We start from the raw sequence: 12,917 nt of genomic DNA on the forward strand, positions 1-12,917 counted from the left end.
CCCTCCGGAGTTCCTGGTTAGACTGCGAGCTGCTGGAGGCTGGAAATGTGTGTTCATTTTCATGTCTTCTTCCTTATTTCTGCTTGAGCTTATGGACCCCTGACAAAATGTCTGGCACAAGATGAAGGGCTGCACCAGTCCTTCAGAAGAGGAGTAAACAGCCATGGTGGCTCCCCGTCGCCAGGCTGTGTGTCGGCTAAAACCCAACAACGTCATAAACGGTGATCACGGTCAGAAAAACCTTGTGCCTTATAAAATATGTGCAAATTGACTATCATCTTAAAATCCAGAAGAGTTGTGTAGTACGGAGCTGATGAAAGAATGCAGGATGCCATCAAGTTTGAAGTTCCTTCGCACTGGGCAGAAAAGCCATTCACATATATTAGATTTTCATCAAGTTCAAAGGCCTTTTAAAAAACTCAGAATTAGAAGAGACAGACACACAACTTAAGAACCAAATAAATGTAAGTCGTCAGGGACCAGCCCAGGTGGACATGCCTGGCTTCTAAGCCAGACGAGTCCCCTAGGTTGCACTGGACTCCAGGAACCCTGGTAACTCCTGAGCAGTAGGACAGTGAGCACGGGGAGTGCCTATGTGCATCTCAAGGCCACAGCTGGAATGCAGTCCACATCGTGGTCAAAATGCCAGCCTGTCACACAGTCTCAAAGTGGCAGCCCTGAACTGCACAGGCTGTAGTTTCCTAGTTTTGTGGCAAAGTTAGCACTGGAGGTCCTCTGCTCCAATCCCCAGACTCACAAAATCTCTTCTTATAAACGGTTGGCATGACTGAGAAGAGTTCACCTCAATAGTGAGTATGTGTCCTGTGGTTGCTGTAACAAATTGCCACAGATTTAGCAGCTTAAGACACCACTACTTTATCATCTTACAATTCTGGAGATCAGAGGTCAGACGTGGGTCTCACTGGGTTCCAGTCAAGGTGTTGCAAGGATGGCTCTTTCTAGAGGCACCCACATCTCTGGGCTCATGGTCCCGTCTTCCTTCTTCAAATCCAGCCGTGCAGTATCTCCCAACCTCTCTCTGCATCTGCCCCTCCTGCCTCCCTCTTAGAAAGACCCGTGTGTGCACAGCGGGCCCACCAGGATACTCCAGGACAGTCTCCCATCTCAAGATCCCTACCTTAATCCTATCTACAAAGTCCTTTTTACCAGTGAGGTGACGTCCACAGGTCCTGGGGACTCAGTCATGGATGTCCTGAGGGGAGGGGTGTCATCTTTCTACTGGCCACCACTGTGAGTCAGTCTTCCCTGCTTCCCAACTTGAACTTTATATGCTAGAAAACACAAGTATCCTCCTGCTTCCAAGTCTTAGCTCAGATATTCCCACTACCCAGCACCCCTTCCAAACAGCCTTCACCTGGCTCACCCTTGTTCCATTTGGAAACTCAGCTTCCCTTATAGCTGGGAAGGCTTCCTGAACCCAGAAAGGCTGAGCGCCAGCCCTGGGCTTATGTGCCTGTGATGGCGTGACCTCTCAAAACACAGGTGATGGGGGCACCTCCTAGAAAAGGAGTGATGGGGTGACCTCCCAGAGCAGGGTGCAGGGGACATGCCTGAGATACTGGGCTAACACCTCCATAGGCTCTGGGTGTGAAGCCTTGAGGCTGCCTCAGTTTCCTCAGCTGTGAAACAGGCACAAACACAAATCCTCCCCTTAACAGGGAGACAGTGGTCAGACCCTTACTGACCTCATAGCCTGGAGTCCCAGGTTACCTTTTATATGCTGTGTGTCCTGAGCTGGTGTAGTGACCTCTCTGTGGCTTAGGTTGTCATCTGCAAAATAGAGCTAATGACAATATTTGTTTCAAAAGTTTTATGGGAGGACCAGATGGATCATAGTCTGAAGCGCCTGTACGTATTAAATAGGATTCATTGTGAAAGGAATTAGCGCAGCCGTAAAGAAGCCAGGTGCCAAGCAGGCGAGAAAGGGAAGAACATGCAGGTGCTCTGGGAGCAAGAACTGGCCAGTGTCCTCTGGCCGTGGTTCGGAAGCAGTCAGGATGGGGGCCAGCGGGGAGGACACCCCAGGATATGCCTGCCATGGCTGGTCTTGCCCATACCCCCCAAAACCACCCCAGGGGCTGAGCAGGAACCACAGCTTCAGAGGCACAATAGCCTTCCACAAGTCAGCACCTCCTGGTTTGAGTTACGACTAAAACAGGACATGAAGTATGTGAGATGGGGAGGGGGACGGTGTTAACCCAAGGAGGCACTGAAGAGGCAAGGTGAGGGGATAACGGAGGGAAGGAAAGGAAGGCAGAGGGGAGCTCCAGCTAGCCCAGGGCCAGCAGAGCTGTTACCATGGAGACAAAAAGCAGAGCCAGCAGCCAGGGTCCATCTGCTCGCCTGCAGCTTGCACCTCACGGAGCGGCCTTGACTAATTGTCCACACGCTGGGCCCACTGGTGTCCGTGATTAAGAAGTTTGCCTACCTCTTCTTTCCTCCTACCTTCCAGCTTCAGTGCCTGAAACCTCCCTTTCAGTCCTCAGCATGGGCTGGCCCAAGGCGCTGGGCACTCACAGTCTCCCCCACCTAAATGAGCAGCTGCATGGGGCCTGTTGGTGGACCTCCCAGGAGCTCCTGTGGGGGAGGGGTTGCCCTTGGTCTCAACCGCCTTATCAATCTTCCTTTTACAATGTGTTTTTGGCATGTTCTCTTACAATTTTCATCTCCCCTTTGAGCTTTAACTTTTGAATGGGGCCCAGGTCCTCGGAGAAGCGGCAGATTCATCGCGCCACTGGAACATGAGAAACACAAGTTGAGCCTGGAACATCCTGTGGGGCAAGAAAGCCAGGAAATGCCTCCAAATTTAATGAATTAGAAAAGTTAAGAGCTTGTCAAAGGACATCGGGTGCAGCCTTGAAGGTACTGCCAGTGGCCACAGAAGGGACAGCGTGATCTAATACGTGATGATGGCTCTGGGTTCTAACCCGCAGAATAAAACACATGTGCATGAGTTTGTGCTGATGTGAACAACTGACTGGACACGCCACTGGAAATGAGGGTCAGAGATCTGTGCTTGAAGGAAGGTATATGTAAAACCCTGTCACTTAGTACTGTGGATGCCTTTCACTTCACGGCACTGGGCTGGGGGGGCAAGACTACTGGTAGGGCTGGGGTTGGAGCGCCTGGAGCGTGCACCACGGCTTAAATGTGGGCTTCTTCCTAGGCAAGTCAGTGGTGCAGCCCCAAGGAGCCCCGACAAACCCAGAGCCCCATCCAGATGGGGTTGGGGCTCCCGCCACCATAGGCAGCTGTCACTCTTTGCCATCTGAAAGAGAAGGAGGGCTGGCAGTGGAGTTTTATTCCTGCCCACTGTATGTAGTCAACAAGTGTCCAGCAGATGTCTCCTCGGGAAGCAAGGAGCTCAGCATCTGATAGGCCTATGTATTCACCTAAGATGCTGGAAGCAAGGATGAGTAAGGGCTTCGACAGATTCGAGAAGGAGCTGACTCAGTGTGGGGAGCGTGTGAAGGGACCAGGGGCCAGGACCCCAAAAGGACTTGCTGGAAAGCCGGGCATTTCCTGGCCTGTGTACCAGCACACATGTTGGGCCGGAGGACGTCTGTCCCGTGCTCTACCACTGGCCGTGGCCCCTCAGGGTCCCATCTGATTCCCAAGCTTCCACCTGCATGAGCCTGTAGACCAGCGGTTCTCAACCCTCCTAATGCCGCAACCCCTTAATACAGTTCCTCATGTTGGGGTGACCCCCAACCATAAAATTATTTTCGTTGCTACTCTATAACTGTAATTTTGCTACTGTTATGAATCGTAATGTAAATATCTTTTTGTTTTCCGATGGTCCTAGGCGACCCCTGTGAAAGGGTCGTTTGACCTCCAAAGGGGTCGCGACCCACAGGTTGAGAACCGCTGCTAGAGGATGCTTTTTGGTTGACACAGCAGGTTCTTGGCCACAGGCGTGCAGATGAGCAGGCAGTGGGAGTACAAGAAACCCAGAGGCACGGCCACTTTAGTTACCCCCAGCCTGCCGCTTTGTCACCTTGGGGAATCCCAGGTTCCTCTCCTTCCCCAGCAGACCATCTCTCGGGTGTCAGCACTCCACCATCCATCTGTTTGGGGAGGGACAATGAGGTACCCAGGGGCTAGGGAAAATCTGTGCTCCCTGGACCACTGTCTCCCCGATAATTCTGGACTCTCTGAGCAAACCACTTGTCCTGCCCTTTCCCGGAACCCATGTAAAGCCTTGCTTGGGGTGCTGGAAGCCCCAGAGAATCAAACCAGCCATAGGGCAGAACTCAGGCTGTCCTCATGACTTCTGGCTGTGGGATCTAGGAGCACCTGTCATTATTCCCAAGGACTGGTATGAAGTTCTTGAAAACCTGTCCAAACACACATTCGTACCTAGAATGCCATACAGTAATGTTAAAGAACCGACTGTTGTTGGATGGATCACACAGATACCATATTGCTGAAAGCCCCCCAGTACTTGTCTTCAAGAACATGAAAAATTTGCAGAAAAGGCTTGTTAGTGCATGCTTTGGGGGAGGGGACCAGTGATGGGGATGGGCAAGAAAGAACTTTCTAGTGAATGTTTTTGGCATCAAAAATATTAAAAACTTAGGGATAAATTTGACAAAAGAAGTGTGAGATGTGTACATTGAAAACTACAAAGCATTGCTGAGAGAAATCAAAGACCTAAGTAAATGGAGGGACATTGTTGTGGTATCATAAATATATCTGGTCTTTGTCACAGTTCCTGGCACTGAGCTCCTAAGACCCTTGGCATTTCCTGAGAGGAGTATGTTTTGTAATCCATAAGGAGCCCCTTTCTTCCACACCTGAGTTTGTGCTAATGAGGTGACTCCTGGAGGCCTTTAGCCTAGGGAACCAACCCTGGGACCCCAGACCTCTGATCTTCTGGAGGCTAGGGGTTCAGTCAATCACTAATTGCCAATGATTGACTTGCTTGTGCCTACATAATGAAGCCTAGATAATAACTTTTGAACAATGAGTTTCACAGAGCTGCTGCGTTGTGGTACTGGGAGGGTGGTGCCCCTGGAGAAGGCGTGGGAGCTCTGCTTGGAGGTTGGCCAGCAGAGTGCAGATGCCCTGGGGACCCCAATGCAGCTGCCCTCTGCAGTGGGGGCCACTTCGTGAGTCTGAGCACCTAGCCTGTGGAGTCTGCACTGACCCCAGGCAGTTGGAGTCAGAGTGGGACTGCTAGACACCCAGCTGGTGCCGAAGAATCGGGAAGTGGTGTTGAAGCTGCCTTCACTTGGTTCCCACACAAATGACAAAGGGCTGTGTTGGAAAAGAAGGTCTTAACAAAAGAAGGAGATGCTCTATTCTGACCTCTGGAGACCTCCCAGAGCCTAGTTCTTCAGGTAGAGGACAGATGTGAGCAAAGTGCTTTGTTGGACATGAGCCTTCTTCCCAAGACACTTCTTTCTCTGGAGGTGAGCTGACTGCTGCACACCTCCTCATGTCTCAGGATCCGTGCCCGCAGGCTTTAGACCCAGTGAGGGTATTATCTGTCCCCCAACCTCCAATCCCCACCTCAGGTGATACCCACCATGTGTGTGACTTCAATCCCACTCCCTATGCCCGGCCCTAATTGCCCACTAACCAACCCTCGCCCAGGGCTGGAGTGGGGCTGAGGCATTTACAGGGGAAGAAAAAGGGTACTTGGCAGCAGAAAGCTTAAGTGGCCCCAGCACGATCACATGTCTCTGAGTTGAATGTTGGTTTGCATTTTACAAACAAAACCAGCTGCTGAAACAGACATGTGGGCATCTAAGAAACCAGGGAAATCACATTTATTTCCCAATTATTTATTTAGAAAAACCATGCCAAACGGAGGCTGGAGCCCAGATTGTAACAGAGCGATCTGGGCGCCAAGGGAGAGGTCCCACTGCTGAGAGGCTGTGTCCCTCAGTCCAGAATTGGATCGCAAGGTAAGGAAAACAGAACAGGATGGAATGTCACGGCCCCAAGTGTGGACAGAGACGTCTCCTTCTGACCTCATTCTCCCTCCCTTGTCTCCCTGGGACTGCAGGCTCCTGGACCGATTCGCTGGGATTGGCATCCCCTACTGCCTTGGAAAGTAAACAGCACTGAGACATCATGCAGATCTCCCCTGTCAGTCCTCGGAGGCCCAAACAGGGGAGGCAACTCCAAATCAAGCATGGGGGGTCAGGCATCCTTGGCGGACTGAAGGGCACACGTGGTGCATTCTGACTTGCCGCTGGGGTTTGCGGCCTGGCCTGAGGATGGTCTAAATGGCTCCTCCCCTGGGCATTGTGTGTGTTTGGCCTGAGCAAGCCTGCTCCTTCCTGGGCAATTCCCCAGGACAGATATTTGCAGGGGGGCAGAGCGAGGGAGGAGGGGTGTTCTTCCCAAGAAGAATTCTTCTCTCAGCCTGCCCAGAGTCTTGGGGTATGGACTGGAAACCCCCTTTCCCAAGGTTGCTCAGGCAAAGTTAATACACAGCCCCACTGGTTTGGGGTGCGATGTCAAAGCAAGAACACACACCTCTCCCTCCCACAGGTCAACCTGAAAGGTCCCCTGCATACAGGTGCTGCGTATCCCAAAGTGGGAGGACTGCAGAGCGGTGTCCTAGAGATAAAAACCTGTCTCCTGACAGATGGACAGCAGGGAAGTTGCTTCAAAGCAAATAAGATGGTGACTTGACAGAGCCCAGGGGGCCACCTTAGATGGAGGTTTCCTATAGATAGAACGTGAGGGACAGAGGCAGCTAGCATCCTCAGGACAGAATGGCTCCTCTGAGGAGGGCAGAGGCTCGCCTGTGTCCTGAGATGAACCAGGAAGGCAAATGGGGGCTTTGACATTCCGGGTCCTGGATTTCACTTGTCGGCAGGCAGTGCGCACAGCCTGGGGAATGACAGGGCTGATTTCCCATGGGGTCCACAGGCTGTGGGTGGCCGTAGGGAGCAGTGAGGATGGAGAAAGGTGGGATCAGGTATTTTTGAGGGGCTGCATGTGGGGACAGAGGCATGAAGGAGTCTGCCTAGGTTGGGTCTCTACTGACCGAAATGGAGGGCTGGAGACCACTGGAGGTGTCTGGTCCAGCTTGGTGGGAGGTCTTGTGACATGGGCCAGGGCTCCTGGCCCCCTGGAGGCAGAATAAGGACTGTGACCAGGCACCCTCAGTACCCTCTCTCCCTGCCTCTATGCACCTGAGTTTTCTCATCTGTAGAATGGGCTCATCCACCCCCTGCCTACTCATATGTCTCAAGGCTTTGTCGGAATGAAATCCATCTAAATCCTGTTTTTCTAGAGGGTGCCAAACGCCCTGCTCCCTGCGGAGGACCCTGGTCTGTACAGTCATGTTTGAAAGGACCAGAAATAACTTTTCCCTTAGACCAGCTCACCCTGGCTGGGTCCTGGGCCCTGGCTGAGCCCAGCGTGACCCACAAGTTGATGACAGGCGGCAAACGTCCTGCTTTATGTACATCACACTTCCTTGAGAACCTGTCGCAAGTCAATGCAGATAGAGGGGAAACCCTGGGGGAGTCTACTGGCAGTCAGTCCTAATTAGGTTTCCTATAGCTCCACCCACATAACTTATCTTGTTGACTTTTAAATGCTGGAAAAGTCAGCACCTGGAAGACCTCCCTGACCCAGCACAGGGCTCTCCCTCTGCTCCTGCATCTCCCATCCCCCTACACAGGGTCTCCCTCTGCTCCTGTCCCCAGGATACCCCTCCTGCCTTGCCCCTCCTTCCAAGGCACATGGGTGGAATTCTCAGGGAAGCTGCATCTGGGAAGGGACACTGGGTTTCGCAGCAGGAGCGAAAGCAAGACGCAGGAGTGTCTTCTCTACCCCCAGGCTTGGGGGGGGGTCCCAGGGCCTCAGTGCAAGTGCCATTGGAGGCCTGTCAGCCCTGTTGAGCCCCCCCACCCCCCAAGGCCTCAGCAGTCCCTAGACCTTCGTGCACTGGCCAGGCCTTGCTTGGCTGCCATTCTCCTCCAAGGCAGACCTTCAGTGCCCCGATGTCACTGGGGGCAGGGGCATTGGTGACACCAGGGCACATAGGGGCCTTGGGATGTCAGCAATTTGAGGGAGTTTTGCTTTTGTTTTTTGTTTTGTGGAGTGAAATAGCTCAGGTCATGGTGGAAAGGATCTACTTGAGGAGTGGGTTTCCACACAAGCCGAGCATCATCAAGCCTCTGGAAGCACCCAGGGCTCTCTAGGTAAGAGGTGCCAGGGAGATCTATCCGTCTGTCTGTCCTACAGAGCTCGTGGGGTCATGGGTCATGAGATCATGGGGCAGGGAGAGCCAGTGGCCTGGGTACTTAACCTTTGGGTGGGCGGCACTTATAAGTTCTGAGCCCTGAATTGGTGGAGCTGGGATGTCCAGTACACAGGGCCTGGGTCAAGTTCTCCCCACCCTGGCCCTGCCCACCAACAGATGGCCAACAACGAATTTACATTCTAGCCTCTCCTTTAGCAAATTAATTAAATGAGAGTTAAAATTCTCTAAGAGTGATGAAGCATCCCTCTGCTGCCTCCTCTTGGCTCAAGATCTCAGACCCTGGTGACTTCGCGACTGAGAAACAGAAATTGTGAGAGTGCTGCAGACCTACCACCAGGGGGCGCAGCTGGGCAAGCGCTGCTGCCCGTTCCAGACAGAGCTTCTACAAAGGGGCGGGCTCGCTGCAGGACCGCATCTCTTGTATGTCGCTTTACCTTGGAGGCAGCAGGGAAAAAGCTAGAAATAAGCAGCAGTGGGAGCCACAGCATGTGTAGGTTGGCGCTGGGCGGGAACGGCAGCCTCTGAGGGCAGCGGCCAGTGGGGGTGCCCTCCTGGAGTTCCTCACGCCCTCTCTTCTCCACACTCAGAAACCAGGCCTACCTCCTGTGCACCTCCCTGCCCGTTTCCTGGGCTACAAAATAGGGGTGATATTAGAACCCGTCGTGTAGGCTGTTGTAGAATTAATGCTTTAAAACACGCGAAACTGCTAAGGACAGTTTGCCATGCCTGGCACAGAGCAAACACCTGCTCTCTAGGTGTCTGCCCTTGTTGGCACAGTTGTCACGGCTGCCTGTGAATTGTCTTTCTCCTGGATTCCCCCTCCTTTGGGTTCCCCCATCAACCCAGCCTGTGGGGGTGGGGCACTGATGCAGGCTCGCGCAGTGGCACTTTCTGTCATAAACAAGCTTAGCCAGTGGTCCCAGGTAGTGGCTTCCTTTGCCCCAGGCCCCAGGCCTGACCCAGTTTCCTCCTCAGTCCCTGCTGGGGGTTGAGAGAGGCTGATAGAGCCCCCCCTGGGCAGGGACCGGGCAGGCCCCAGGCCGCCTTCGGCCACTTCCAGTGCCCACGCCTCTGATGGAGCAACACCAGTTACAGTGCGTGTCCTTTCCTGGGGCTCCCAAACACCCCATGGCAATGCCTCCAGCTTATTCTTTCCCATATAATTCTCCCCCAAATCCAATATGCATTTTCAGTGTAAGCAATGTGGGAAATAACAAAAAGTGTTTATCTTTTTGTTATTATCACTGTTAGAATTTTCATATATTTCTCTGAAATGTTTTCTCTCTCTCTAGATCTATATGGAGAAAAGACAAGATACAAGCAGCCGTGACAACTGTGCCAACATGGCAGACACTTAGAGAGCAGGTGTTTGCTCTGTGCCAGGCATGGTAAACTGTCCTGAGCAGTTTCACGTGTTTTAAATCATTAATTCTACAACAGCCTACAAGACGGGTTCTAATATCACCCCTATTTTGTAGCCCAGGAAATGGGCATTTTATTGCCAACTGCCCTGGCCTATGCAAAAAATGTCCCGTTATGCCCTCGACTGCTGCCTGGTCCACTCCGTCTTGGCCTAGCCTCTGCACGGAGATGGGGCAGAAGCAGCTCTGACGGCCACCAGGGGCTTTCAGGCTGGAGGCTCTGGTTTCCCTCCTGCTTTGAAGCAAACAATTAACTATGGTGCACTGTGTCTCAGGCGGTGAGTAAACAGTTCTCACTGCTCTGTCGGTGTACAGATGCCACAGGTCATCTGCTCTTTCTCAGCTCCAAGGCCCACCTCTGCCCCTCGTCACCCTTGGGACTGGTGCATTTCTCTGAAGGGAAGGAGGGGTGAGCTAAGCAGGGCTGTGGTCACACTCCTCAGTTAGCAACTGCTCCGTGGGAGCTTCTGAGAGGGCAGAAGGGGCCTTGGCCAGCCTGGGAGCCCCTAAGTGGAGGCTCAGGGCTTATCTTGCACATCCCCACCCTCGAGGGTCTCTGGCTTCCAGGGTGTCCCTTGCCCACTGCTCAGGAGCTCAGCATGTGAGCAGGACGCATGAGCCATAACCACTGCGCTTACAAACCAGGCCCCTCTGGGTTCCTGCGGGCTGTCCTTCCCACCCAGGGCCGCCCTCGACTAGCTCCCCCTGCAGACACCCTCAGAATGATATGGAGCAGCACGGGCAGCATGTGTCTTGGAATGAGGCCAGCCACACACAGCGGCAAGAGATGGATGATGGACAAATGGGCGGAAAAGGGCGACCTGGGGCCAGTCACCCTCCTGGCCCATGGCCGAGTGCTGGGTGCAGAGGAACTAGAAGAAGGACTTAGGCCAGTGTTGCTCTGCAGCAAGGGCACAGGGAGCTGGGGGTCAGTGGCCTCCTCCTCCCGCTCCAGCCATGGGACAAGCCAGCTGTTTCTCTAGGAGCTTTCTGGGTGCCTTTCTAGTTGGTCAGGCGCAGGCACCAGGGCCTCATGTTTGGGGGGGTGGGACGAAAGGCACTTGCTTGACATCTTGTCAAGAAGATGAGCAGTGGCCCCCAGTCTCTAGGGTGTGATGAGCACGCAGCAGAGTGGCCTTTTCTGTGACCTGCTCATTTGTCAGCATGTCCACAGCCCAACACCCCTGCTGATTTCTGGAGTCTGATCTCAGCATGCTGTTTCCGGCTGTCACTGACCCTCTGTTTTCATCTGGACAGAGGCTGCAGTGAGGGAGGACTGAGGGGACAGACACGTCTCATCCACACGGTAGGTATTTGAGGGCTTCACCTGTGTCTTTGACCTCTGGGCCCAGACATTCCTCAGTCTCAGAGATGCTGCTTGTCACCCACCCAAGCCCTTCCTCTCACTCATGTTGTGCACGTCTGCTGTGTGCATGAACATGTGTGTGTGTTCGCACATGTATGAATGTGTGTGTGTGCATGTGTGCACATGATCGGATGTGAGAGAGTAAGTGTGCGTGTGTGCTGGGTGGGGCCTGGTGGGACGTGTCTTACAGGAGGAGGCTGGGCCCACACGTTCTCAGTCTTAGGCTGAACTATATGGAATTGCACATATTCACCCATTTGGCTTATGACAGTTCGCAGAGACCGAGCCAGTTGAAGAAAGGAACTCCAAAGCCCCTGGTGAAGTTTCCCTTCATGTGGCCCTCTGCTCCTGTCCGTTCCTCCCCCTGCAAGCAGCGTCTCCCTGCACCTCGATTTAATCTGTGTGGCACCTCCTGGCTCCCAATCGGGGTCTCTATGACATGTAGTACCAGAACCTCCTGCACTCAGCTTCAAGGAAGCTCCACTCCCAGCAAAGCCCAGCCTCCAGGTCCTCAGGGAACAACGTGCAGCCCACCTTCGGTCTCCCAGGTTCATCTCTCATTGGGACAGGACCCCCGGGTGGTCTGGGGCTGACCCTGTGAGCCATCTCCAGTAGTAGAGCCCACTCCAGGCCTCGGGGGATTTGACTTTGCTTCCGGGTGTTCCCAGGTTTTGAAGGGTCATGTACCCGGGATCTGGGAGGCTCAGTCATCATGCCGCCTGTCCCTGAGCTCACCTCCCTTCTCCAATTTGCATTTCATGGAACAAGACACACAAAAGGAAGAAACCAGGATCCAATGAGAAGGGCTGAGAGAGACAGCATCTTCTGTTCACTCTTTATTGTCTTTTTGAAAGATGGTATCATCACTCACCCAGTGGGTCAGTGATTCACATCCAGGTCACCGGTGTCCCTGAAAAAGTTTCGTGTGGCATGGTTTTCAGGGCTGCTTGTCTGCATCTCTCATCCCTGCCTGGTCTGGCCAACCCCAGGAGACAGAAGCGGAGACCCTCAGTTACAGGCCAGAGGGGCAGTTCTTGAGGGGGACCGAGGAAGCTGGGAGGAGGCCAGACAGGCAGCCTAGCCCCCTCTATTTTACTTCCTGTCACCCCAGGCTCCCCCTGCCCATCTGGCCGGTCTCCGTGTGCGAATTACCTTCTCCAGGACTGCTACACACTCTCCTTCACCTTCTTTCTGGTGGAGTATGGAATGCAGCACACCCAGCTGGTCCTGGTCCTGGAGGCCAAGAGGAGGGGAGGGGTGTGAGAGAGCGGCATCCTCTGCCCGGCCGTGGGGCCACAGGTTCCTGGAGTGCAGAGCTCAGGCCCCATGTCATCCTCCTTTAACCCCAGATGCATGCCACAGGGTCTCTGCTCCAACCTCTGCTGTACCCCACTTCCTCATGTCCTGGGGAGCCCAGAGCTTGTGTCTGCAGCTTCAGGGCCCAGCACACAAAATTGGGCAGAGCCAGGCTTGCCTTCCCACCAGATGCCCAAGTTTTCCCAGCTCACTGCAATGTCTTTTGTCCTTTGCCCAGGAAGGCCTGAGCCAGAAGGGACCCTTGAACATGAGAGACCTGAAAGACCAGCTGAGCCAAGCATCTGGCAGTGATCCCAAAGTCAGGGGTCACAGGCGATGGCTCCCCATACCCAGCCCTGCCCGTTTCCAGAACGTCTCAGCCTGTGCTTGTTTTCCCGTGAGGTGGTTGCTGGGGGTTCTACTTCCAACCAAGGCTGCCTCAGGAATGAGGCGGTGGCCCCCCTCCCTTAGTAGGGAGCACCGTGTCTCGGTGCCAAAGCGCCCCACTGGACTGCTAACAGGCTGCCAGTGCATGGGTGCCTGCCCCAGCCATCTGAATGGGCCCGAGAGGGCTGGACAC

The 12,917-nt window shown here is 53.8% G+C and overlaps 1 protein-coding gene across 1 annotated transcript in view; it reads right to left on the bottom strand.

The window, feature by feature from the left end:
• Nucleotides 1-11,925: 11,925 nt before the first annotated feature.
• CUNH13orf46 (chromosome unknown C13orf46 homolog) overlaps nt 11,926-12,917 on the bottom strand; it is a 6,034-nt gene continuing 5,042 nt past the window's right edge. The window contains exon 6 of the mRNA XM_019644757.1: nt 11,926-12,274. Coding sequence (XP_019500302.1) covers nt 12,208-12,274 — 67 coding nt within the window. The 3' untranslated portion in view covers nt 11,926-12,207. The remainder of the gene's footprint in view (nt 12,275-12,917) is intronic.

This window comes from Hipposideros armiger, unplaced genomic scaffold (genome assembly GCF_001890085.2).
Source record: "Hipposideros armiger isolate ML-2016 unplaced genomic scaffold, ASM189008v1 scaffold_91, whole genome shotgun sequence".
NCBI classification, from domain to species: domain Eukaryota; kingdom Metazoa; phylum Chordata; class Mammalia; order Chiroptera; family Hipposideridae; genus Hipposideros; species Hipposideros armiger.